General features: G+C 47.1%; 1 protein-coding gene across 2 annotated transcripts in view; it reads left to right on the top strand.

Annotated features, from left to right (window-relative positions):
- ULK2 (unc-51 like autophagy activating kinase 2) overlaps positions 1-25,329 on the top strand; it is a 168,171-nt gene that overhangs the window by 59,505 nt on the left and 83,337 nt on the right. For both annotated transcript variants that reach the window (XR_005558995.1, XM_039362237.1), the window contains exons 6-11: positions 1,601-1,774; positions 4,558-4,631; positions 5,512-5,613; positions 8,989-9,047; positions 9,240-9,322; positions 23,634-23,684. Coding sequence is in view for 1 of the 2 variants with exons in the window: in XM_039362237.1 (XP_039218171.1) it covers positions 1,601-1,774; positions 4,558-4,631; positions 5,512-5,613; positions 8,989-9,047; positions 9,240-9,322; positions 23,634-23,684 (543 nt within the window). In the remaining variant the exon portion in view is untranslated. The remainder of the gene's footprint in view (positions 1-1,600; positions 1,775-4,557; positions 4,632-5,511; positions 5,614-8,988; positions 9,048-9,239; positions 9,323-23,633; positions 23,685-25,329) is intronic.

Below are 25,329 nucleotides of genomic sequence, written 5' to 3'. Positions count from 1 at the left end.
CCGCCGCCAGCAGTTCAGAGAAGCCGCCTCTGAGCTGGACGGCCACCTGACAGCTGAGAAGGCGATTCAGTGGTTCGTGTCCGGGAAAAGGAGAGCATGCGAGGCCAGGAGGGACGGGGGGAGGGAAAACAGCCGTGCTGGGATGCATCCGGCCACGTGGGACCTCGGCGAGTTAGCGGGCAGCTGGTTGAAGAGGGATAGTTGTCATCTTCAGGGCATGGCGCATGTGCTCACAGAGAGGGCGTGCCATAGGTTCGCCACCACTGATCTATACCAGTGGTGGCGAACCTATGGCACGAGTGCCAGAGGTGGCACTCAGAGCCCTCTCTGTGGGCACGCACACCATCATCCCAGTCCTAGGCCTTCAGCTGGGTTTTATAAAAACTTTTCGTTTTAGGCCTCCACCACCATGTGCAAAAAAAAGAAAGGTGCAATCAATCAGTCAATTTCAACTTCTCGCGGTGGAAAAAAAGATCTTGTAAAGTTGGAATTGATTGAACTTTTTAGTCCCACCCAGTCTGCTGTTACCACTGCAGCCACGCCCACCCAATGGGCCACACCCACTCAATGGACCACATCCACCCGGCACCCGATGATGCATAAGTGGGTTTTAGGTTGCAGTTTGGGCACTCGGTCTCTAAAAGGTTTGCCATCACTGTTCTATACCATTTCAGACAAATGGCTGTCCCGTCTCTTCTTAAAAACTTCCAGTGTTGGAGCACTCGCCCCTTCTGGAGGCAGGTGGTTCCACTGGTTAATTCTTGGATCACTTCCAGGACACTGCGACCATCATAATCATGAGCCAGTTGCCGAGCGTCTGAATTTCAATCTCACGACCATGGATTTGCTTGCCATGGTGGTTAAGTGTGGAAAAAAGGTCCTCGTGTCACTTTCTGACGTGCTGGTGTAATTTTGGAACGGTCACTAAATGAAGTATTTGTTAATTCGAGGGGTACCTGTACTCGGCACGGAAATCTTCTCGACTGAAGGTTGAGGCGCAAAGTCCATGGGGAAGCCAGATTCACTTAACAACCGTGTTACCAACTTAACTGCCGTGATTTGTTTAACAACGGTGGCGAGAAAGGCCATAAAATGGTGCAAAACTCACTTTGCGACCATCTTGTTTACCAATATAAATTTGGGGTTCTGTTGTGTTCGTATTTATTTTATTTTATTTATGAGACTTATATACCGCTTTTAAGTGCAAGCACTCTCTAAGCGGTGTACACCAGTAAGCAATGTATATATATATATTTACATTGCCCCCAACAATCTGGGTCCTCATTTTACCTACCCCGGAAGGATGGAGGGCTGAGTCAACCTTGAGCCAGTGAGATTTGAACCGCTGACCTGCTGAACACAGTCAGCGAAAGTGGCCTGCAGTACTGCACTCTAACTGCTGCGCCACCTCGGCTCGTATGTCGAGGGCTAGCTCTATAAAAGGGAATCAAAGGATAATCTAGCCAGATTTGCTATCTTTTGAAAGGCTGTTATTTCGAGGGCCTGATCTAATCCTATCCCACTTCCATGTATGACCTTTTGTAAGCGCTGAAGGCCTTATAAAGAAATAATTTTGCCCTACCTCTTCTCCTTCTCCCAGCGAAAGGAACGCTTAGCGAGGACACGATCCGGGTCTTCCTGCAGCAGATCGCGGCTGCCATGCGCGTTCTGCACGGCAAAGGCATCATCCACAGGGACCTGAAGCCCCAGAACATCCTGCTGTCGTACGCCAGTCGCAGGAAGTCCAACGTCAGCGGCATCCGCGTCAAGATAGGCAAGTCCGCGCCAGTTCTCTAGCGTGGGGTCTCCCTGTGAGGAGCTCTCCTTTAAAACTTAACGTTGACAAGCCACACTGGGCTTGTCACACCTGCCAGTGCTTAAACCTCTAAATCAGTGGTTCTCAACCTTTTTAATGCCACGACCCCCCCCCCACCCGGTCGTAAGTCGAGGACTACTCAACCGGTCGTAAGTCGAGGACTACTCAACGGGTGCAGCACCGTTTGCAGAATGGGACTTTTGGCGGGCTCAGCAGGGCAGAGACAGCCTGAACAATTCCTATTGGCTTTTGAAAGCCAATAGAATTAGACTCTATTCAAGAGAGTCTATTCTATTGGCTTTCAAAAGCCAATAGAATAAAAGGGAGTAGCACAGCTAAGGAAAAGGCGGGGGGGAAATGGCGGACTGCGTTGTTTGGCAACCCCCGTGAAATGGTCGTTCGACCCCAAATGGGGTCCCGACCCACAGGTTGAGAATCACTGTTTTAAATGAAGACGTCCTGGAATTACGGAATCCACTTCCACCAAATGGCCAAATGTCATTTTATCAAAATGATCAGAATGTGAAATACAGATGGAAATGAAGACGATAGGAAAAAAAAGAAAGGGGAAGAAAACGGGCAAGAGAGGTATAGGTACAGGGGTAAAGGAAAAAGGGGTACACTTCCACCTTTTTTTTCAGCACAGTGAAGCACAAAATAAAATTGCAACCTTCAACTTTTTTACTGTACCAGCTTAACAAATATTAGCCGTTTCTTTAACTGTGTATATTAATCAGTAAAACCCCAGCATCAAGAGTTTGCCACAAGAACAAAGTCCAGAAATTGTTTCCCTACAAAGCTGGATATACCGTTTCCTGACCAGTTGGGACAGCGGTCCCCAATCTTTCCGGCTCGGCGGACCGCCAAGGAGAAGATAGTTTTTGCGTGTGCACCGCTTCCGCAAATGTAGCTTCATGCACTCACCTGCCGCTTGTGTGGCCTGGTTCCCAACAGGCCACGGCCTGCCTCCGGGCCACAGACTGGGGCTTAGGGACCCCTGAGTTAGGAGATGGGGTGGTCAAAGTCACAAACCTCTGGAGGTCCCAGAGTAGGAAAGCTTGGGCCACATTATGCGTGCCTAGTGTCAAGGTTCCGAGTCACGAACCCAGCCGAGCTAAGGCCATCGAGACGATCGGATCGCTTAATGCAAAACTTTATTGAGCACATCATTTCGGCACAAATGAAGCAGAACCAGCTCTGCTTAATTCCCGATCAAACCACTATAATTAACATATAGAATTTTCCTAAGACTTATCTATTTCCCACCATATTAAATCATCTACTTAATAACACAATATCCCCTTTAATAAATCAAAAACCATTATGTATGTATGTACGTAGGTCTTTGGTTATTCGGGTTTTCTCCCGCGTCAAATTGGAAGTGTCTTGGTGACGTTTCGATGAAATCTCATTCGTCATCTTCAGGCTGGTGTTTTCGGCTTCGTGCTTCTAGGACAGTGGTTCTCAACCTGTGGGTCGGGACCCCATTTGGGGTCGAACGACCATTTCACGGGGGTCGCCAAACAAGGCTGTCCGCCATTTTTTCCCCCTTTTCTTTGGCCACGCCCTTGGCACCCGGTGATGTACAAGTGGTTGGGGGTCACCACAACATGGGGAACTGATTTAGGGGTCGCGGCATGAGAAAGGTTTGAGAACCACTGTTCTAGGAAGCACGAAGCCGAAAACACAGCCGAAAGATGACGAAGGGAACTTATCGAAACGTCTCGACAAGCCAATCCAAATTTGACGCAGGAGAAAACACGGAATAAACAAAGACCCCCACCCCCCTCTCTCTCTCTCGCTCTCCTCTCTCTACTCTCTCCTATCTCTCTCTCTCTTATAATATATAGATATATAATATCATCAATATATACTATATATATATATATATATATATATATATATATATATATGAGTTCCCCATGTCTCAAATCTCCCTTTAGCCCACTATTTATATTGAAATAGATAAAAATGTCTATTTTGGATATTATAGTTTGTTATGTAGTGAAGTAAGGGAAATTTTGGTTACCCAAAGTCTGAAAATTATAAACATCAAAGGTCAAATTGGAATATTGACAAGAAATTAAAAAATTGACTAAAAATCCACAACAGGATATGGATGGTTTATGAAGATTGAATGTAATTAAGATATGTATACACTAAAAATTTATTGATAAATGTAATAATGATGTCCGTATTGAATTGATATAATTAGAAATGTACCAACCTGAACATGAGACAGTAAAAGTTAAGGGAAAAAGAGAAAAAATATTTAATGTTGTAGCCTGAGATTTGTACTAAGATATTGTTATTGGGCTATTGATTAACCCAGCCACCACCTTGCTTTGGAAAATTGGAAAATTTATAAAATATTATATATATATAATTCTCCCTTCCCCTATTAGTGCAGGTCACGTGGTCCAGTCGAGTCCCAAATTACTGCTACGAGAAAGGGTCTTTGTGGGTTTGCAAACATCTGCTGAAACGTCCTTGATTCACATGGGCTGACTTCTTGCTGTCTGGAGCCTGCAATCCATTTCCCCCTCCCCTCCCCCGTAGCGCATTGGCAAGCTGAGAAGCAGTAATAGTGGCAACATCACACGCGCGCTTCGAGCTTGACACCTACTTAGGTCCTCCTGTTTGAGCAGGGGGTTAGACTAGAAGACCTTCAAGGTCCCTTCCAACTGTGTTCTGTTATTCGCAGTTGAGAGCATAACTGTGGTCTGTTTTTCTTCAAGCAGCTGACTTTGGCTTCGCCCGCTATCTCCAGAGCAACATGATGGCAGCCACCCTCTGCGGCTCCCCGATGTATATGGTGAGTGAAGTCTTCCTGGTTTTCTTCACCTCTAGGTAGAGCAATGGTTCTCAACCTGTGGGTCGGGACCCCATTTGGGGTCGAACGACCATTTCACGGGGGTCGCCAAACAACGCAGTCCGCCATTTTTTCCCCCTTGTCCTTAGCTGTGCTACTCCCTTTTATTCTATTGTCTTTTGAAAGCCAATAGAATAGACTCTCTTGAATAGAGTCTAATTCTATTGGCTTTCAAAAGCCAATAGGAATTGTCCAGGCTGTCTCTGCCCTGCTGAGCCCGCCAAAAGTCCCAGTCTGCAAACGGTGCTGCACCAGTTGAGTAGTCCCCGGCTTACGACCGGTTGAGTAGTCCTCGACTTACGACGGGTTGGGGGGTCGTGGCATTAAAAAGGTTGAGAACCACTGAGGTAGAGCTTTGCAACTACAATTTTCAGCTCGAACAGTTTTTATCTGTCTTTAGGGCAGTGGTAATTTTCACTCACTTCTTGGAAGGTGGCTCTTTATTGGACACAGAGAACTGGAGATGAGATCCAGTAGCTCAGGGATCCCCAACCTATGGTCTGCGGCCCGGGACCAGGCCGCGAGCTCTTGGCCAGTGGGCCGTGGAAATGGCTGGCCGGTGTGCACACGCATGGGCGTGCATTTCTCACCCCACTCGTGTTAGCCCCCGCTGCCCCGTTTGCACATGCACTTGGGTGCGAACAGGGATGCTAGCATGGGGCGGGTGTTCGCAGCCCGTTTGCGCATGTGCCACTAGCCAGGGCGGTTTGCGCAGCCCGTTTGCGCGTATGCAAACGGACCGCTAGCTGCCTTGGCGGGTGCTGTTCTCTCACACAGCTACCACCTACCCCCCACTCTACTCAATCTCCTGTTTGTTTTCCAGGCACCGGAAGTGATCATGTCCCAACATTATGATGCGAAAGCCGACCTGTGGAGTATAGGCACGGTCATCTACCAGTGTCTGGTTGGGAAGCCACCCTTTCAGGTAGGCACAGAGAATAGGGAACGCTAAAGGAGAATATTTGTGGCGCAGGGTCGAAAGGTGGGGTCCTTGGTGCTCTCTGAGTTTGGTGGTTTTCTTGCAGACGTTTCAAGACCCAACTAGGTAACATCATCAGTGCTAGAAGGGAGAAGGAGGACTGTGGGGTCCTTGGTGCTCTCTGAGCTGGGTGGGTTTTCCTGCAGACGTTTCATGACCCAACTAGGGAACATCATCAGTGCTAGAAGGGAGGAGGAGGAGGACTGTGGGGTCCTTGGTGCTCTCTGAGGTTGGTGGTTTTCTGGCAGACGTTTCATTACCCAACTAGGTAACATCATCAGTGCTGGAAGGGCGTGGGATTGCGGGAGAAGGAAGAGGAGGACTGTGGGGTCCTGGGTGCTCTCTGAGCTGGATGGTTTTCTTTCATTACCCAGCTAGGTAATGTCAGCAGTGCTAGAAGGGCGTGGGATTGTGGGAGCAGGAGGAGGACTGTGGGGTCCTTGGTGCTCTCTGAGTTGGGTGGGTTTTCCTGCAGACGTTTCATGACCCAACTAGGTAACATCATCAGTGCTAGAAGGGAGGAGGAGGAGAAGGAGGACTGTGGGGGTCTTTGCTGCTCTCTGAGCTGGGTGGTTTTCCTTCAGACGTTTCATGACCCAGCTAGGTAACATCATCAATGCTTGAAGGGAGTGGGGTTCGCTCTCTGTTGATACACAAGTGGATTGCCCTGTCAGTGTTGATGGGAGTGCTCTTGGCGGTTCCTTGACCAGGCTGTTGTTTACTGTTAGCTTGTTTATATGAGTCGGTAGTTCCCTGATTGGGCCAAAGAAAGAGTAGAACTCACATTCCCTTCTAGCACTGATGACGTTCCCTAGTTTGGTGATAAAACATCTGCGAGGAGACCGCCAAGCTCAGAGAGCACCAAGGACTTCTCAATCGTAGCGCTTCTAAGAGTAGCCTCCTTGAAAATCAGTCCCCGTGTTTCTAACAACAACGTTTTGTGAGTCGATCCTGGCTGAACTCTTACAAATGGGTGCCAGAAAGAGCCAGGAAACAGACAGCTAACCTCGGGGCTACCTACTTTTCTATCTGTTTAGAGCAGTGGTTCTCAACCTTTTTAATGCCGCGACCCCCAACCAGTCGTAAGTCGAGGACTACTCAACCGGTTGTAAGTCGAGGACTACTCAACTGGTGCAGCACCGTTTGCAGAATGGGACTTTTGGCGGGCTCATCAGAGTAGAGACAGCCTGGACAATTCCTATTGGCTTTTGAAAGCCAATAGAATTAGACTCTATTCAAGAGAGTCTATTCTATTGGCTTTCAAAAGCCAATAGAATAAAATGGAGTAGCACAGCTAAGGAAAAGGGGGGAAAAATGGCGGACTGCGTTGTTTGGCGACCCCCGTGAAATGGTCGTTCGACCCCAAATGGGGTCCCGACCCACAGGTTGAGAACCACTGGTTTAGAGAAATGGGTCGTTTTTGTGGGGGGGGGGGTTGCCTACTAACGACAGCCCTTTGCTGCTCCGTTGATCGCAGGGCACCGCTAATTGTCCTTATTACCTTTCTAAAATGGATACCGTGGTTTGTAACGCTGTTGTGCAATATGGAGACTGTGAGATGTAAAAACCCCAAATTTTGATACTCACAATACGAAGACAAGTCTGGTTAACAAAACCAAGGTTTATTGGAGAATATCATAAAAAGAATAAAAAGAGAAGAGAAGCGTTTGCAAACGGGCCTCCTGGATCCTTCCCTATGGATTGTTTTCCAGGAACGCACAAGATCTGCATTTTATATCCCTACAATGCATGTCACATCTAAGAAGCTCTTTCATCTTTATCAATGTACTTGGAAGTTGTACTTAAAGTTATCCTGACCTCTTCCACCCATCTGCTGTTATCTTGTTTATTTGTAATTTTCACCTTGGGTCAAAATCCCCCTCTTTGATAGTGATTTCGACTCAAAGTGTAAGTTCCCTGAAGTTCCCGTGTCAGGAGGATTTTTAGGCAGGAAATAGTAAACATTTGGTCATAATTAATTATCTTTGCTGATTACCACTTGTAGTCACTTTTACATGGGCAGAAAACAGTAAACATTCCTGTTTCATATTTTGGCATTACATTGTTACATGTGCATTACAGCAGTGTTTCTCAACCTTGACAATTTTAAGGCATGTGGACTTCAACTCCCAGAATTCCACAGCCAGCAGCGCTGGCTGTGGAATTCTGGGAGTTGAAGTCCACATGCCTTAAAATTGTCAAGGTTGAGAAACACTGTGTTACAGTGTTAGAAGTAAAGTCTTCATCCTGGTTCATCCAAGCCGGGAATAAATAAGCAAACGTGGCGACTGCTTTAGGAAGAAGGTTACAGTTTATTGAAGCAGAAAGATGGTTCTTCAGGAAAGAACAGAGGAGAGAAGGGTTGAGCACATGGGGGTTGTAAGTTTTTATATCCCCTCTAGCCTTTTGTTTGGAATAGTTTCCTGTTCCTGTGGCATGAACTTTGAGGCTATTTCCTGTGTCACGTATTCTGACCTGTTTTAGGTGTGCCTCTATGGCAATGGTTCTCAACCTTTTTAATGCCGCGACCCCCAACCGGTTGTAAGTCGAGGACTACTCAACCAGTCGTAAGTCGAGGACTACTCCACTGGTGCAGCACCGTTTGCAGAAGGGGACTTTTGGCGGGCTCGGCAGGGCAGAGACAGCCTGGACAATTCCTATTGGCTTTTGAAAGCCAATAGAATTAGACTCTATTCAAGAGAGTCTATTCTATTGGCTTTCAAAAGCCAATAGAATAAAAGGGAGTAGCACAGCTAAGGAAAAGGGGGAAAAAAATGGCGGACTGCGTTGTTTGGCGACCCCCGTGAAATGGTCGTTCGACCCCAAATGGGGTCCCGACCCACAGGTTGAGAACCACTGCTCTATGGTATGGTACTTGATGGTAATGGGTTAGTCCTATTATATCTCCTGCTTCCCTGGGGCTGGGCTAATGAATCTTACGAGTTTCTTTGTCTTGAGTTCCCTGACTCCAACCTTCCTCATGGTCTTATATCTGCATTTCTATGAGGTTAGCTCTTGCTTGGGGCAAAGAAATTTGGGGCCAGGTTTGGTTTCTGCTTTGAAAAAAAAATTCTTTTGGTGAAAAATATATTTTCCTTTTTAATATTTCCTTCTGGGGGGGGGGACTAACTTCCCTCAACAGTGTTACATTTGTACTAAAGAGACAGTTTCATATAATGGCATTACATTTCTACAATTATGAAAAGAACAACTTTTATTTCCTTCCAAGACCAAGCAAACCATCATCCGGTTTGGGGCATTGAATGCAGCTGACCTCAAAAAACACCCTCAATTAACTTGTGGCCAATCCCGTTTTCGCAGGCAAATAGTCCTCAGGATCTGCGCATGTTTTACGAGAAGAACAGAAACCTCATCCCGAGGTAAGGTTGACCTCTAAATTGTGGCAGCCGAATTTCGGTGCCTTTCGTCTGTGCTAGCCGTGCCCCCCTTGCCTGTGCCTTCCAGGTAGCTGCAAGGATGGCACGGTATTCTGGCCCGTGTGGACGGCTTCGGACCTCGGGAGAAGCTGCCACCGTTAATCTCCTGCCTAATTTTTTTTTTTCCGCTTTTAGTATCCCCAGGGAGACGTCGGCATACTTGTCCGATTTGCTTCTGAGCTTGCTTCAAAGAAACCAGAAAGACAGGATGGACTTTGGTGAGTAAAAGAACACCGGGATGGTTAAAACTCTCCTTTCTTTTTTCTTCTTCTTTTCCTTTCCAAACTGATCCGTGTCCAATCCTGTTTGTAATCCGAGCAATGATCCCCTTCAAAGGAGCAGGGCGGTGACTTTTACAAAGAAGCTCAATGTCAGAGGTTCCGACTAATGAAGCACTTCAAAGAACTTTCAGGCATGTTTCCTAAAGTCTTTATTACAGAGCTACAAATTGCCGGTCACCATCATGGATGTTGTGATGCCAGAATCTGACTTCCTCTCACTGGCATCAATCTTTTCTTGCTAAACCCCTCCCTCTCTTGCAGTCACCTCACATTATCCAATTAGTGTGAGGGTCAAAAGTTTACTTCCTCTTTCTTCCCCCCCCCCCCCCGGCTTTTTCCCCCCAACTCTAAGCTATGTATTAACCCAGTAAATACCAGACAGTTTTGTATATTGTCAAAGCAAGAATATACAGTATTTGCAGCATCGACACTCAAATTGATTTATTGTAGACGTTGGTTCCAGGAAAGGTCAAATTGAGCAGCCAGCACCGAGACAGCATTTCCTGTTTCTTTGGTTGAAATGACTTCCTCTCTTTCCTTCGGGAGCATAAGGCACTCTTTGTAGAAACCCCCTCTCGTGTTTTCCCCCTAACACAGGGGTCCCCAGCCCCCCCTCCCCCCCGAGGCCGGGCCCGCAGCCTGTTTGGCACCGGGCCATGGAAGTGGTGGGCCGGTGCGCACGCAGGCACAGGCGAAGCTGGGTTTGTGAAAACTGCATGGGAAGCCATCCCTTCTCCCCAGCCGCTGCCTCTGCTGATCCCCCCACTCTGGAAAAGTTAGAAAGAAGTCTTGTGAAGTAGTGTTGTCCCCAATTTGGATCTGAGCCTGGTTGCCAAAGCCGATGAAGAACCCCAGACACGAGGTGCAGGTTTTGTTTCCTTTTATTGAAGCGCTTCGGCAAAAAGGGGGCCCCAGCCAGCAAAATGCCAGGACCCAGAACAAAGGGTTTAACAACCTTTTTTTTATTTTTTTCAAGGCAGGATAAAAGAAATACAGTCGTGGCCAAAAATTGTGGAAACCTTTTGGGAAAGGTGTACAGTAGCAATGCCACCTTTGGTTTAAGTTTCCACCCATTTGTCTTCTCATTTCTTTATAACTGTAGTCTTGTTCACGTAATAATTCTATTTTGCGTGGCTTTCTGGGCGACCAGTCATCTCTTTGCACCATGACTTTAATTTTATTACGTTTTGCAAGCTCACTCAGTGAAAGAACACAGAAAAGCCCAACCAACCATAATACACTGATAAATGTCCTCCTCTCAGCTTCAATATAGGACATCAATAACTGGATCCTACCATGATCTAATTGGCTCATTGCCAAAGCAAGATGACGCCTAATTGGCTCTCTAAACCAGTGGTTCTCAACCTGTGGGTTGGGACCCCATTTGGGGTCGAACGACCATTTCACGGGGGTCGCCAAACAACGCAGCCCGCCATTTTTCCCCCCTTTTCCTTAGCTGTGCTACTCCCTTTTATTCTATTGGCTTTTGAAAGCCAATAGAATAGACTCTCTTGAATAGAGTCTATTCTATTGGCTTTCAAAAGCCAATAGGAATTGTCCAGGCTGTCTCTGCCCTGCTGAGCCCGCCAAAAGTCCCATTCTGCAAACGGTGCTGCACCAGTTGAGTAGTCCTTGACTTACGACCGGTTGAGTAGTCCTCGACTTACGACCGGTTGGGGGTTGCGGCATTAAAAAGGTTGAGAACCACTGCTCTAAACACTCACGCTCATTGGCTACAATCAGGTGAAGGAAAGTTACCTGAGGTCAACCTGAGCAAGTTGTGCTTCCTTTTTCTGGTTATTTGGCTATACCTTTTCACAGAACACAGTACAGATAATTGAACAAACTTTGTTGCATTACATTCTTGATTAAATGATCTTTCCATTGATATATAATTTTATGGTACTACTCCCCCCAAAAAAGTGGTGTTATTAGCCATCAAACCTCAAAAATATACTTTTCCCAAAAGGTTTTCCACAATTTTGGCCACTACTCTATTGTCTAACAGGCATTCTGAAAGTTACCTAAAGGGTCCTCCGTTGGCTCCCCGCCATCCCTATTTCTGAGTCTTAACTAATAAAGCACTTCAAAAGTTACCTAACAAGTATTCTATTGGCTCTATTTCAGCCCTATTCCTCAAAGTTAACCAATAGGCATCCCAGAAAACTTTTAGCAAGTCATCTCTTGGCTCTGGTCTTAGCCCTATTCATTTTAGCAATATGTCTTGTATGATGTGCCTGGCCATTCTTGTTTTCTACATTGAAAGAGGCCCCACCTGTCCACACTCCCTATTACTTTATCTTTGTTATACAGACCTGTACATCTCCCTTCCTTCTTTCTGAGTTCATGCCACAACTTTGTATTTTTATAGCAGATGGCCCACCGAGGTCTTTAAACATTCCAAGTAACGTGGTCAGTCAATCCAATAGTTTGAGTCTCCAGGGTTCCCAAACAGAAGTCACAGGACAAGAGATCAGCAACAATACACAGCACTCCAAGGAATCAGCGTTTGTTCCCGACAAATGCCCCTCCACACAGTGTCTCCTTAAATCTCAATCCCCAGGTGTGCCTTGTGGAGAAGGGCGGGATGCTCTCCTCCCAAGTAGTGGTTGAGCCTGCCTGCATCGTTCCCTCCTTCTGTCCACTCTCCGTGCTCTAGGACAGTGGTGGCGAACCTATGGCACGCGTGCCAGAGGCGGCACTTGGAGCCCTCTCTGTGAGCACACGCGCCATGCCCCGGAGATGGCAACTGTCCCTCTTCAATCAGCCGCCCGCTAACTCGCCGAGGTCCCACGTGGCCGGATGCATCCCAGCATGGCTGGTTTCCCTCCCCCCCTGTCCCATCCCTCCTGGCCTGGCATGCTCTCCTTTTTCCGGGCACGACCCACTGCATCTATGCTTCTCTGAACTGCTGGCAGCGGGCTGCAGAGCCCCAAAGTGCGCCGGTCAAGGGTCCGGCAGACTGTGGCTGCTGATGGACACCGTTGGCCCCCATGCGCTCGCTGGCCTCTGTGTGCGGGGGGCCGATGGTGTCAGGCAGCAGCCGCCCTGGCCAGCCCTGAAGCAATGACACCCCTGCCCTGCCTCGCCTCGCCTCACCCCGCAGGACGAGCCTGCTGCCCACCATCCCGCCTGCCAGAGACCCCCCTCCCGGATCTCCCCAAGCCTGCCCGGCCCCCACAGGCGACCCTCCCCACGAGCAACATCGAGGTGACCGTGCCCACCTTGGGCACGCCCACCCAGTCTGTCACGACCACCACAGCCACGCCCACCCAGTGGGCCAGGCCCACCTGGCACCCGACGATACAGAAGTGGGTTTTGGGTTGAAGTTTGGGCACTCGGTCTCTAAAAGGTTCGCCATCACTGCTCTAGGATCAGGTGGGGGTGCCTCGGCCTGCTCTTCCCCACATTCCTCTGAAACCACAGACCCCTCTACCTCCCAGCATGCTTCTGAGTGTGCTGCACATGTTGCGGGAGACAAATTTAGCCCCTGTCCACAACTTCTGAAAGCAACGGTGTCTCTCCCCCGCTGTCCTTGGAATTGCTTGAAGGACTTGCGGACAGATGCCCGTTCATGCTTTGAAGGACCTTCCCGGAATCGGATCCAAAGCCCTGCATCCCGAGGCTTGGCTGGTGGCCCACAGCCCCTTCTACCTATCCCAAACATCACATCCAAGGGGACGCTGTCTGCCACCTGCCTCCCAAGTAGGTCAGGGTGGAGGAAGCAAAGTAGAGCGGCCGGCTTGTAGCATCAGCCTTGCCCAAGCCTCCTCGCCCAGTGCCCGCTCAGAACCAGCCGTCCAGTCTTGTGTGGTGGAATCTACGGACCAGAATTAAAAATGTCACGCTCTAAAATAAAACAGAATAATTGCGATTAGTGGCGAGGTCACCTGCCTCCTTTTACAGACGGTTCAGAGAGTCCTTGCCTTACGACCACAATCACACCCAATATTTCTCTTGCTAGGCGAGACGGTTGTCAGTTGAATTTTGCCCCCATTTATGAACTTTCTTGCCACAGTAGTTAAGTGAGTAGTAACACCAAGTACAACGCCTTGGAATACGGCATCCAGTTTTGGTCACCACGATGTAAAAAAGATGTTGAGACTCTAGAAAGAGTACAGAGAAGAGCAACAAAGATGATTAGGGGACTGGAGGCTAAAACATAAAAGGAATGGCTGCTGGAATTGGGGATGTCTAGTTTAACGAAGAGAAGGACGGGGGGGGAGGGACAGGATAGCCGTGTTCCAGTATCTCAGGGGCTGCCCCAAAGAAAAGGGAGTCAAGCTATTCTCCAAAGCGCCTGAAGGCGAAACAAGAAGCAATGGATGGAAACTGATCAAGGAGAGAAGCAACTTAGAACTAAGGAGAAACTTCCTGACAGTTAGAACAATTAACCAGTGGAACAACCTGCCTCCAGAAGCAGTAAATGCTCCAACACTGGAAGTTTTTAAGAAGAGACTGGACAGCCATTTGTCCGAAATGGTGTAGGGTTTCCTGCCCGAGCAGGGGTTTGGACTAGATGACCTCCAAGGTCCCTTCCAACTTTATTATTATTATTATTATTATTGGATCATCGCACAGTCAGCCAGATGTTCAGACTGGATTTGGCATTTTGTCTACCTATCGAGTCCTTCCCAAGGACCTGGGATAGGCAGATGTGGATGTTTGATGGTATTATTATTATTATTATTATTATTGTTGTTGTTGTTGTTGTTGTTGTTGTTGTTGTTGCTAAATGAATCTGCCTTCCCCATTGGCTTTACTTGACCCTGGGTGTCAGACTGCTCCCAGCGTGAATCTCTAGATAGAAGCAATCCTTGGATCCATTTGTTGAGAAAGGTACAGTGTGTTACCAATCAAGCATATTGCAGAATTGCAAAGCCAGAACTGAGAATTGCGCACCAAAATTGCTAAGTTTGACTCTCCTCCCCCCTTCCCCACCTTTATGGTCTCTCCTTGCTCACCCCAGTGTAACCAGTCAGGTCCATGCACCATGTTCAATCCAAGCGCCTAACAGTCAATGCAGCTACCTCATTCCAGCTGGGTGACCTTGAGGCAGCCTCTCAAAAAAGTGCAGCTTCTACTTTCTATTTCCCAAGCATTGCCATCTTCATTCCCCCCCCCCCCCCTCACACACACACTCCATGCCAGTCCGTGACCGCCTGGCAGCAAAGCACAGCAAGCAGAAGGTGACAGCTGACCTTGGGACACTGCAGATGTCATAAATACAAGCCAGTTGCCAAGCCCTCTGAATTACGATCACGTACCCTGGGGATGCTGCAACTGTTATAAGTGTGAAAAACAGTCGTAATTTATGTCACTTTTTTCATTCTTCAAACGGTCACTAAACGAATGGTTGTAAGTCAATCAGAATAAGAGCTGGAAAGGACCTTGGAGGTCTTCTAGTCCAACCCCCTACTCAATCAGGAGATCCTATACCACAGGTCGGCAACCTGCGGCTCCGGAGCCGCATGCGGCTCTTTGAGGCTTCCCCTGTGGCTCCCATCCTCCTCTGCCTTTGCAGAGAGAGACAGAGACAGAGAGAGGCAATTGCACTTCCCTGCTTCTCTCTCTCTCTCTCTCTCTCTCTCTCTCTCTGTGTATGTTTGTGTGTGTGTGTGTGTGTGTAAAAGAGCGTGCACTCACAGTGTTCTCCGAGGAACTGAAAAGCTTCCTGGGCAGAGCTCCTCCCTTTGCTGCATCTCTGCAGGAAGCAGGAAGCAGGAAGGGCAGGAGAGAGCTAGCTAGCCCAGCTAGGCTGACTCAGGAATTCTGGGAGTTGAAGTCCATGAGTCATAAAAGAGACGAGGTTGCTTACCCCTGAGCTTGTTGGACAACAGCTTGAAGCTTGCCAGGTGAGCAGCAGATAGGGGGGGGGAGAAGGAGAGAAAGAGAGAGAGAGAGAGAGGCGGGGGGGGGGGAAGAGGAGTGGCAGACCAAGGGCAGATAAAGAGGGAGGGAGAGAGAGAGACAGAGAGAGAGACCCTTTTGACATCTAAAATGATGATAATACTGCATATATCCTTTTTTTAACTCTGTGTGTATATAATTTTATTCTCTTAAAGCATTCTCCTGGTGATCATTGTTTTAATGGTATGGATATTCCCAAGAGTCATATTTTTACTTTTATTTTTAATGTGTGTGTGTGTGTATGTATGTATACACACACACACACACACACACACACACACCTATAATAAAGGTAAAAAAGGATATATGCAGTGTTATCTTCATTTTAGATATCAAAAGGGTTTTGCGGCTCCCGGTGTTTTGTTTTTGGTGGGAAACGGGTCCAAGTGGCTCTTTGGGTGTTTTGGGTTGCCTACCCCTGCCCTATACCATTTCAGATAGATGGCTGTCCAGTCTTTTCTTTAAAACCTCCAGTGATGGAGCACTCATGAATTCTGGAGGCAGGTTGTTCCACGGGTTAATTGTTCTCACTGTCAGGAAATTCCTCCTTAATTCCAGGTTGCTTCTGTCCTTGGTCAGTTTCCACCCGTTGCTTCTTGTCCTGCCTTCAGGCGCTTTGGAGAATAGCTTGACTCCCTCTTCTTTGGGGCAGCCCCTGAGATACTGGAAGACTGCTATCCTGTCCCCCCTCGTCCTTCTCTTCGTTAAACTAGACATACCCAATTCCAGCAACCGTTCCTTATATGCTTTAGCCTCCAATCCCCTGATCATCTTTGTTGCTATTCTTTGCACTTTTTCCAAAGTCTCAACATCTTTTTTGTAATGTGGTGACCAAAACTGGATGCAGTATTCCGGGTGTGATCTTACCAAGGCACTGTAAAGGCATTTTCCTGATGGCATCTCATTTCCTTCCTTCCTTCCTTCCTTCCTTCCTTCCTTCCTTCCTTCCTTCCTTCCTTCCTTCCTTCCTTCCTTCCTTTCTCTGATGTGAATTTTTATTTATTTACAAATTTAAAATACAACTTTCTTGCTTGCTTGTTTGCTTACTTACTCTTTCTTTCTTTCTTTTTTCTTTCTTTCTTTCTTTTTCTTTCTTTCCATCCGTCTGTCCGTCTATCTGTCTTTCATATGGATTTTTATTTATTTCCAAGATTAAAATACGATCTTTCTCTCTCTTTCTTTCTGATATGAATTTATATTTATTTCCAAATTTAAAATACAACTTTCTTTCTTGCTTGTTCGCTTACTCTTTCTTTCTTTCTTTCTTTCTTTCTTTCTTTCTTTCTTTCTTTCTTTCTTTCTTTCTTTCTTTCTTTCTTTCTTTCTTCCTTCCTTCCTTCCTTTCTTTTTTTTTCTTTCCTTCTTTCCTTCCTTCTTTCCTTCCTTCCTTCCTCCCTCCCTCCTTTCTTTCCTTCCTTCCTTCCTTCTTTCTTTCTTTCTTTCTTTTTTCACAAGAGCTGTAATTGACAGGAGATGGCATTTTTTAAAAAAAAAAAAGCCAATACCGCAGAATGGGCAATTTCCCCCCCTGGGTTTGTCACTTCGACTCAGCAGTTGGTTCGGTGCCCAGCGATGGTTGATGGAACGATTCCAGGCTGGTAAACAGCTTGAGAGATGCTGAGATAATCCTGAATTTCTTAGAAACGCAGCCCCGTCCAAGGTGGTGTTTATTTCTTTTAAATAACACTTAAAGCAGGAACAAGCTGCAGGCAGCTTGTAAGTCAGACCCGTTGCGTTAATGATTAACTTTAAAAAACAAAATAGCTAGAACAAAAGCCAGCTCTGAAAATAGCTTTGCCAAGTTATTTATAGCCCCTGACGTCTTTCTTGGCTCTTGCAATTGTTGTCTGGGAAAGTTTCTGACGAAATTCTCAGGTTGCCCAACTCAAGTTGTGATCAGCTGATCCTCGGGAGAAAGAAAACAATTGCTCCAATTTGATTTTAATTGCCCTGCAGAGAAGAATTGGCTTTTTTGTTTTGTTTTGTTTTTTTCTTCTCCTTTGCCCGCATTTCCCTTTGCCTGGAATTGAGTAAACTTTGTTCTCTGTTGAAAACAAATTCTGAGAAAGACGGGAGTCCAAACAACAGAGAAAGAGGGAAAGGTGGGGAGGGAAGAGGGAAAAAAAAGAATTACACTTAGATTCTGCCTTTGTTGTTCAGCCGTAGAATCAAGATCACGTGGAAGTGTTAATACCACTTTACAAGGCCTTGTTAAGGCCACACTTGGAATACTGCATCCAGTTTTGGTCACCACGATGTAAAAAAGATGCTGAGACTCTAGAAAGAATGCAGAGAAGAGCAACAAAGATGATCAGGGAACTGGAGGCTAAAACATATAAGGAACGGTTGCTGGAATTGGGTATGTCTCCAGTTTAATGAAGAGAAGGATGAGGGGGGACATGATAGCAGTCTTCCAGTATCTCAGGGCCTGCTCCAAAGAAGAGGGGGGAGGGTCAACCTATTCTCCAAAGTGCCTGAAGGCAGGACAAGAAGCAACGGATGGAAACTAATCAAGGACAGAAGCAACCTAGAACTAAGGAGAAACTTCCTGACAGTCAGGACAATTAACCAGTGGAACAACCTGCCTCCAGAAGCGGTGAATGCTCCAATACTGGAAGTTTTTAAGAAGAGACTGGACAGCCATTTGTCTGAAATGGTATAGGGTTTCCTGCCTGAGCAGGGGGTTGGACTAGATGATCTCCAAAGTCCTTTTCCGCTCTATTCTGATTGGTTGGAATTGAGTATGTCCAATTTAATGAAGAGAAGGACTTGGGATGACATGAATAGCAGTGTTCCAGTATCTCAGGGGCTGCCCCAAAGAAGAGGGAGTCAAGCTATTCTCCAAAGCACCTGAAGGCAAGAGAAGAAGCAACGGATGGAAACTCATCAAGGAGAGAAGCAACCTAGATCTAAGGAGAAACTTCCTGACAGTGAGAACAATTAACCAGTGAAACTCCTTGCCTCCAGAAGCGGTGAATGCTCCAATAGTGGAAGTCTTTAAGAAGAGACTGGACAGCCATTTGTCCAAAATGGTATAGGGTTTCCTGCCTGAGCAGGGGGTTGGGCTAGATGACCTCCAAGGTCCCTTCCCAAATCATCATCATCATCATTATTATTATTATCATCATCATCATCATCATCCTCAACTTAACCACCACAGTGGAGGTCCAAATTTTTTGTTGCTAAGTGAATTTTGCCCCATTTTACGACTGTTCTTGCTACAGCTGTTCACTGAATTGCTGCATTGACTTTGCTTGTCAGAAATTGGCAAACGCTGATCACATGACTCTGGGACAATGCAACCGTCGTAAATACGATTCCCCTTCTGCGACCCCCTGACAAGCAAAGTCAGTGGAGAAGCCGGATTCATTTAACAACCGGGTCACTAACCTAACCACAGAAAGGTCATAAGAATGGGGCGAGATTTTCTTCAACAACTGTTTTCGCTCAGCAACAGAAATCTTGGCCTTGCTGGCGGTCGTAAGTCGAGGACTTCAAAATAGTTGGGAGGCTAGATCAGTGGTTCTCAACCTATGGGTCGGGACCCCATTTGGGGTCGAACGACCATTCCACGGGGGTCGCCAAACAACGCAGTCCGCCATTTTTCCCCCCTTTTCCTTAGCTGTGCTACTCCCTTTTATTCTATTGGCTTTTGAAAGCCAATAGAATAGACTCTCTTGAATAGTCTAATTCTATTGGCTTTCAAAAGCCAATAGGGATTGTCCAGGCTGTCTCTGCCCTGCTGAGCCCGCCAAAAGTCCCATTCTGCAAACGGTGCTACACCAGTTGAGTAGTCCTCGACTTACAACCGGTTGAGTAGTGCTCGACTTACGACCGGTTGGGGGTCGCGGCATTAAAAAGGTTGAGAACCACTGGCTAGATCGTAGTGCCACAAAAAACAGGCCGATATTTGGAAGCCGCAGGGGAAACCTTGCTCAATCTTTGAGATCCGAGTTAATGGAAGTTAATCAGTAAGATAAGAGATCTTTAGAGCGGCCCTTCAAAGCAGTCGCTCCGTCGGTTCTTGCAAGCTCATCGCACGGGACGCTCTGTTCTCGTCCCCAGTAATTACGCCCGTATTTTTCCGGCACAGATTATTTTCAGACCGTTCTGTCTGGATTGCAGAACGCCCTGTTCTTCTGCCTGAGGATGTCCACAATCTTTTCATCCAGGGGTTTCAAGTGCTCCAGGTGGCCCATGTGCTCTCGATGCTAGCCGCTGTTTGCTTTGAGAAAACACATACACACACACTTCGGCTTAAGCTTTGTTAATCATGCCCATTGGCTTGATCAACAATTTGCTGTGGAAAAACACAAAGGGTGTTTTGTTTTGTTTTTTAATAGGGGGAGGTTTACGGGAGGCGTGCAGAGAGCATCCGCCCCGTAATCTTTGCCATACACACAAAAACACCCTCTTTTTCCTGTGAAGTTCCAAGGAACTTTTTGTCAATAAAAGGATGTCTTACCGTCCCATCTGGAAGGTTAGAGGTTGAACTCTCTGCTTGCTTAAGAGTAGCACTTTGGGAGAAGGCGTTTCAGCTGCCAAGTGCCGAAACTTATTTCCAACAGAAGGCCAAAAAAACCATGCAAACACAACCCCCATAAACACACCCACACCCCTACGTGAGTGTTTGTGTGTCCTTTTGGACAGCCCCAACCAAAGCGTTACCCGGCTATAGATTGTGGGTGCTTTTGCCCCCCCCCCTCGAACCAACACAGCTGCCTTTGTCCTTTTTTTAAAGTTTTTAAGAGCAGAAGTAATAATAATAAAGTCGGAAGGGACCTTGGAGGTCATCTAGTCTAACCCTCTGCTCAGGCAGGAAGCCCTACACCAGTGGTTCTCAACCTATGGGTCGGGACCCATTTGGGGTCGAACGACCATTCCACGGGGGTCGCCAAACAACGCAGTCCGCCATTTTTCCCCCCCTTTTCCTTAGTTGTGCCATTCCCTTTTATTCTATTGGCTTTTGAAAGCCAATAGAATAGACTCTCTTGAATAGAGTCTAATTCTATTGGCTTTCAAAAGCCAATAGGAATTGTCCAGGCTGTCTCTGCCCTGATGAGCCCGCCAAAAGTCCCATTCTGCAAACGGTGCTGCACTAGTTGAGTAGTCCTCGACTTACAACCGGTTGAGTAGTCCTCGACTTACGACCGGTTGGGGGTCGCGGCATTAAAAAGGTTGAGAACCACTGCCCTACACCATTTCAGACAAATGGCTGTCCTGTCTCTTCGTAAAAACTTCCAGTGTTGGAGCATTCACAGCTTCTGGAGGCAGGTTGTTAATAATAATAATAATAAAGTTAGAAGGGACCTTGGAGGTCATCTAGTCTGACCCCCTGCTCAGGCAGGAAAGCCTATACCATTTCAGACAAATAGCTGTCTTGTCTCTTCTTAAAAACTTCCAGGGTTGGAGCATTTACTGCTTCTGGAGGCAAATTGTTCCACTGATTAATTGTTCTAACTGTCAAGAAGTTTCTCCTTAGTTCTAGGTTGCTTTTCTTCTTGATTGGTTTCCATCCATTTCCTTCCTTCCCTTCCCTTCCTTCCTTCGTTCCTTCCTTCATCATAGAATCCTAGGGTGGGAAGGGATCTTGGAGATCATCTAGTCCAACCCCCATGCTCAGGAAAGAAAGTCTATAGTACCATTTCAAACAAATGGCTGTCCAGTCTCTTCTTAAAAACTTCCAGGGTTGGAGCATTCACTACTTCTGGAGGCAGGTTGTTCCACTGGTTAATTGTTCTAACTGTCAGGAAATTTCTCCTTAATTCCAGGTTGCTTCTCTCCTTGATTGGTTTCCTTCCTTCCTTCCTTCCTTCCTTCCTTCCTTCCTTCCTTCCTTCCTTCCTTCATCATAGAATCCTAGGGTGGGAAGGGACCTTGGAGGTCATCTAGCCCAACCCCCTGCTCAGGCAGGAAACCCTATACCATTTCAGACAAGTGGCCGTCCAGTCGCTTCTTAAAAACCTCCAGTGATGAAGCACCCACAACTTCTGGAAGCAATCTGTTCCATTGGTTGATTGTCCTCCCTGTCAGGAATTTTCTCCTTAGTTTCAGGTTGCTTCTCTCTCTGGTTCGTTTCCCTCCGTTGCTTCTTGTCTTCCTTGCTCCAGGATGCGTCACCTTAATGCTGAAACACTGTCCGATTCAGACTGCAATCCAGATGCCCTCTTTATCGATTTGATTCACCTTCAGCAGCTCAGAGAATTGATAGGCCTCTCCTTCTCTATTAAATGGAGGAAAATGGTCTTGGCAAGAACGCTGCGTCTGCACAAATTCGCCCTTAGTGAAATTCAGGGCAGCAGGCCTGTGATTCTTGGGTCCATTGAAACGAAATCACCACAGTTCCGACAGTCCTCGGCTTACAGCTGTGGTGACGCAGTGGTTAGAAGGCAGTGTGGTCTGGCCACAGCTAGGGAGTTTGATCCTGACCAGCCCAAGGTTGACTCAGCCTTCCATCTTTCCGAGGTGGGTAAAATGAGGAGCCAGATTGTTGGGGGCAAACAGGCTGATTTGTCGGAAATGGGTTAGGGTTGGACTAGATCAGTGGTTCTTAACCTGGGCGATATCGCCCCCCAGGGGGTGATTTCATTTTTCAGGGGGGCGAAAGAACGAAATGGGGGCGATGGAGCGAGAAGTTTTGGGGACACTTTTGAGACTTTTTCCTACAGTGAACGGCTGTATCTCTGTCGTACAAAAACATCAGATCGCTCGCTCTTAGTGGATGGAATTGTGTTTCCAAATGTTCCTCTAGCTAGCTTCAGTACAGAACACCCTACATATGTGAATATGCATTGCTTATGTTCATGTGCATTGCGCAGCAGCCTCTACCCATACAGTGGTGCGCCATTAGCCAGAATAGGGGAGATATGGGGAAAAGACTGGAAATAAATTATTTGCATCGATAATGTCCTGATGAAAATTTTAAAGAAAACAAAAAAAAAAGTGTTTGCATAAATTGAAGAATTATTTCCTATGTTGTGATTGAGGGGGTTATGTTGGGGGAGGGGGGCGATGACAACTTCCTCATTGGCTCAAGGGGGCGATTCGTTCAAAAAGGTTAAGAACCACTGGACTAGATGACCTCCAAGGTCCCTTCCAACATCATCATCATCATCATTATTTCTGTAAACCGCTCAGAGGGGGCTATAAAGCACTGTGAAGCAGTATATAAATCTAAGTGCTAATATTTAGGGAGGGAGGGAAGGAAGGAAGGAAGCCTTGGTGTCACAGTGGTTATAATGCAGCATTGCAGGCTGACCCTGCCCTGCTCAGGCAGGTATACCATTTCAGACAAATGGCTGTCCAGTCTCTTCTTAAAAACTTCCAGTGTTGGAGCATTCACTGCTTCTGGAGACAGGTTGTTCCACTGGTTAATTGTCCTCACTGTCAGGAAGTTTCTCCTTAATTCCAGGTTGCTTCTCTCCCTGATTAGTTTCCATCCGTTGCTTCTTGTCCTGCCTTCAGGCGCTTTGGAGAATAGCTTGACTCCCTCTTCTTTGGGGCAGCCCCTGAGATAGTGGAACACTGCTAACATGTCACCCCTCGTCCTTCTCTTCGTTAAACTAGACATCCCCAATTCCAGCAACCATTCCTTATATGTTTTAGCCTCCAGTCCCCTGATCATCTTTGTTGCTCTTCTCTGCACTCTTTCTGGAGTCTCAACATCTTTTTTACATCGTGGTGACCCAAACTGGATGCAGTATTCCAAGTGTGGCCTTACCAAGGCCTTGTAAAGTGATATTAACACTTCGCATGATCTTGATTCTATCCCTCTGTTAATGCAGCCTAGCACTGGGTTGGCTTTTTGGGCAACTGCAGCACACGGCTGGCTCATATTATTTAAGTGATTGTCCACTAGGACTCCGAGATCTCTCTCACAGTTGCTAGTATTGAGCAAGGTACCCCCTATACTATACCTGTCCATTTGGTTTTTCTTGCCTAAATGTAGAAGTTGGGAGCTGAAGTCCACGCCTCTGAAAATGGCTCACATTAGGAAACACTGATGTAATAAACAGAAACCTCTCCGGTCTTCTCTGGATGCATTAGGATGGCATCTCCCTACCAGCTGGGAAGTGTCAGTCACAAGACACCAGAAGAGATTCCAGCTGTGCAAAAAGATCACTCAATATCACTGGCCGGTCACTGAGCGAAGCCAAAGGGGTGGGCATGCCTCCTTGAAAAATCCCAGGCTACTTTTTCCGTTCCAAAACTGCGTTGCCTCTGCCTTTGGCAACGTTTTGCCTAAACCTGTGTGAACGCAACTCTAGGCCCGAGCGGGCTTTGATGGTAAAGGCAACGCTGAACTCGGTTTGTGATGGCTGTTTGTTTTCTCTTGCAGAAACTTTCTTCAGTCACCCGTTCCTGGATCAAGTTTCGACGGTCAAAAAATGTAAGCCGAAATGTCCTTCCCAAATGGGCCCTTTTGGGCTTTTCGTAAGGCCTTTAGGATGGGAGGCTAAATCTCTTCCGGCAGATTTGCCTGTTTCCCTCTTGACTGATTTCAAAGGGAATGTTTTTAGCGCTGATGTGTGTCCCCAAGTCCCGTCTAATGTAAGGACCCCCCCCCCACTTTGCATCTTAAGAAGACAGCACTCTTGGAATAATTCTTCCAACAGGCATCCTTTATTAAGAGAAAACGGTTGCAGGCGTTTTAGACAGGACTTGGGGTCCAAGCTCTCCCATTCAAGGTTTTAAGGGGTTCCCCAGTAGCCCCAACCAATCACCCCCCCTCTTCCAGCGACAGTCTCAGGCATTACACTCCCACCCCCTTTTCCTTACTGCTGGCTGGATGGAGACTTCAGAGAAAACTACATGAAAGGTAATAGCCCCATTGTTATGGTTAGTCCTTTTGGCGATACACACATCCAGTTCCTTTCTTCAGAGAAAACTACATGAAAGGTAATAGCCCCATTCTTATGGTTAGTTCTTTTGGCGATACACACATCCAGTTCCTTTGAAGTGTACTGAAGGAAGTGAGGGCCATAAAGCCCCTTTGTTCACCCCATTCCCTTCATCGTATGGCAGAATCCACAGAAGGCAGAAATGGGTTTTTTTATAATTGATAACTAGAGATGAAATATAATTGGATTCTGACAGTGTCCTTTTAATTAATCAAGACCATTGCTGTGGGTTAACAGTTTGGTGGTTTATTTGTTATAGAGGTAGTCCTCAACTTACGACCCCCATTGAGCCCCCAACAGCTGCTTTTTGCTAAAGCAGGACAGTGCTTAGATGAGTTTTGCCCCATTTTACGACTTGCCACCCTCGTTAATGGGGTCCAACCTTTCCGTTCTTAAGCAGGGCAGTTGAGTGCGTTTTGCCCCGTGGTACGACCTTTCTTGTCACCGTTGTTAAGCGAATCACTGCAGTTGTTACGTTAGTAGCCCGGCTGTTAAGTGAATCTGGCTTCCCCCTTGACTTTGCTGGTTGTCAAGAGGGTCACACAAGTTGATCACATGACCCCGGGACACGGCAACCGTCATAAATACGAGTCACTTGCCAAGCGTTTGAATTTTGTTCAGGTGACCATGAGGGATGCTGCAACGGTTGTAAGTGTGGAAAAAAGTCCCTTTTTTCAGTGCTGTTGCAACTTCACAAGGCCAATAAAACAAACTGTCGTAAGTTGAGGACTATCTGTACCCGAGGGGCGCGTGCCTGGCAGCACACAAGTGTGGCAGGGCTGCTGCCGGGTGGACGTGTGCGTGGCTGTCAGGCCGTGAACGCAGAAGGGCTGGGCGGGGACGTGCACACGTAGGGGAGACTTCCCCAGACAACCCACAAGCTTTCCCGCCGTCTTCCCCACTGACTCTGCGACAGGGAAGGTCACAAAGGGTGAATCGCGTGAGCAAAGGACTCTGCCACGGTCACGAGTGCAAGCCGATTCCCACGTGCCCCGATCCTGATCGCAGAGCCGCTGGGATGGCTGGAACGTCAAGGTCGTAAGTCCCTCTCGTCCGGGGCTGTCGTAACTTTGAACAGTCACTGGACGAGCAGTTGTTAACCGAGGGCTTCCCTGTCTTGTTTATCTTCTCAAG

The sequence above is a fragment of the Crotalus tigris genome, unplaced genomic scaffold (genome assembly GCF_016545835.1).
Source record: "Crotalus tigris isolate CLP2741 ecotype Arizona unplaced genomic scaffold, ASM1654583v1 scf7180000019405.536791, whole genome shotgun sequence".
Classification (NCBI taxonomy): Eukaryota; Metazoa; Chordata; class Lepidosauria; order Squamata; family Viperidae; genus Crotalus; species Crotalus tigris.
This window is presented reverse-complemented; position numbering and strand designations above follow the sequence as displayed.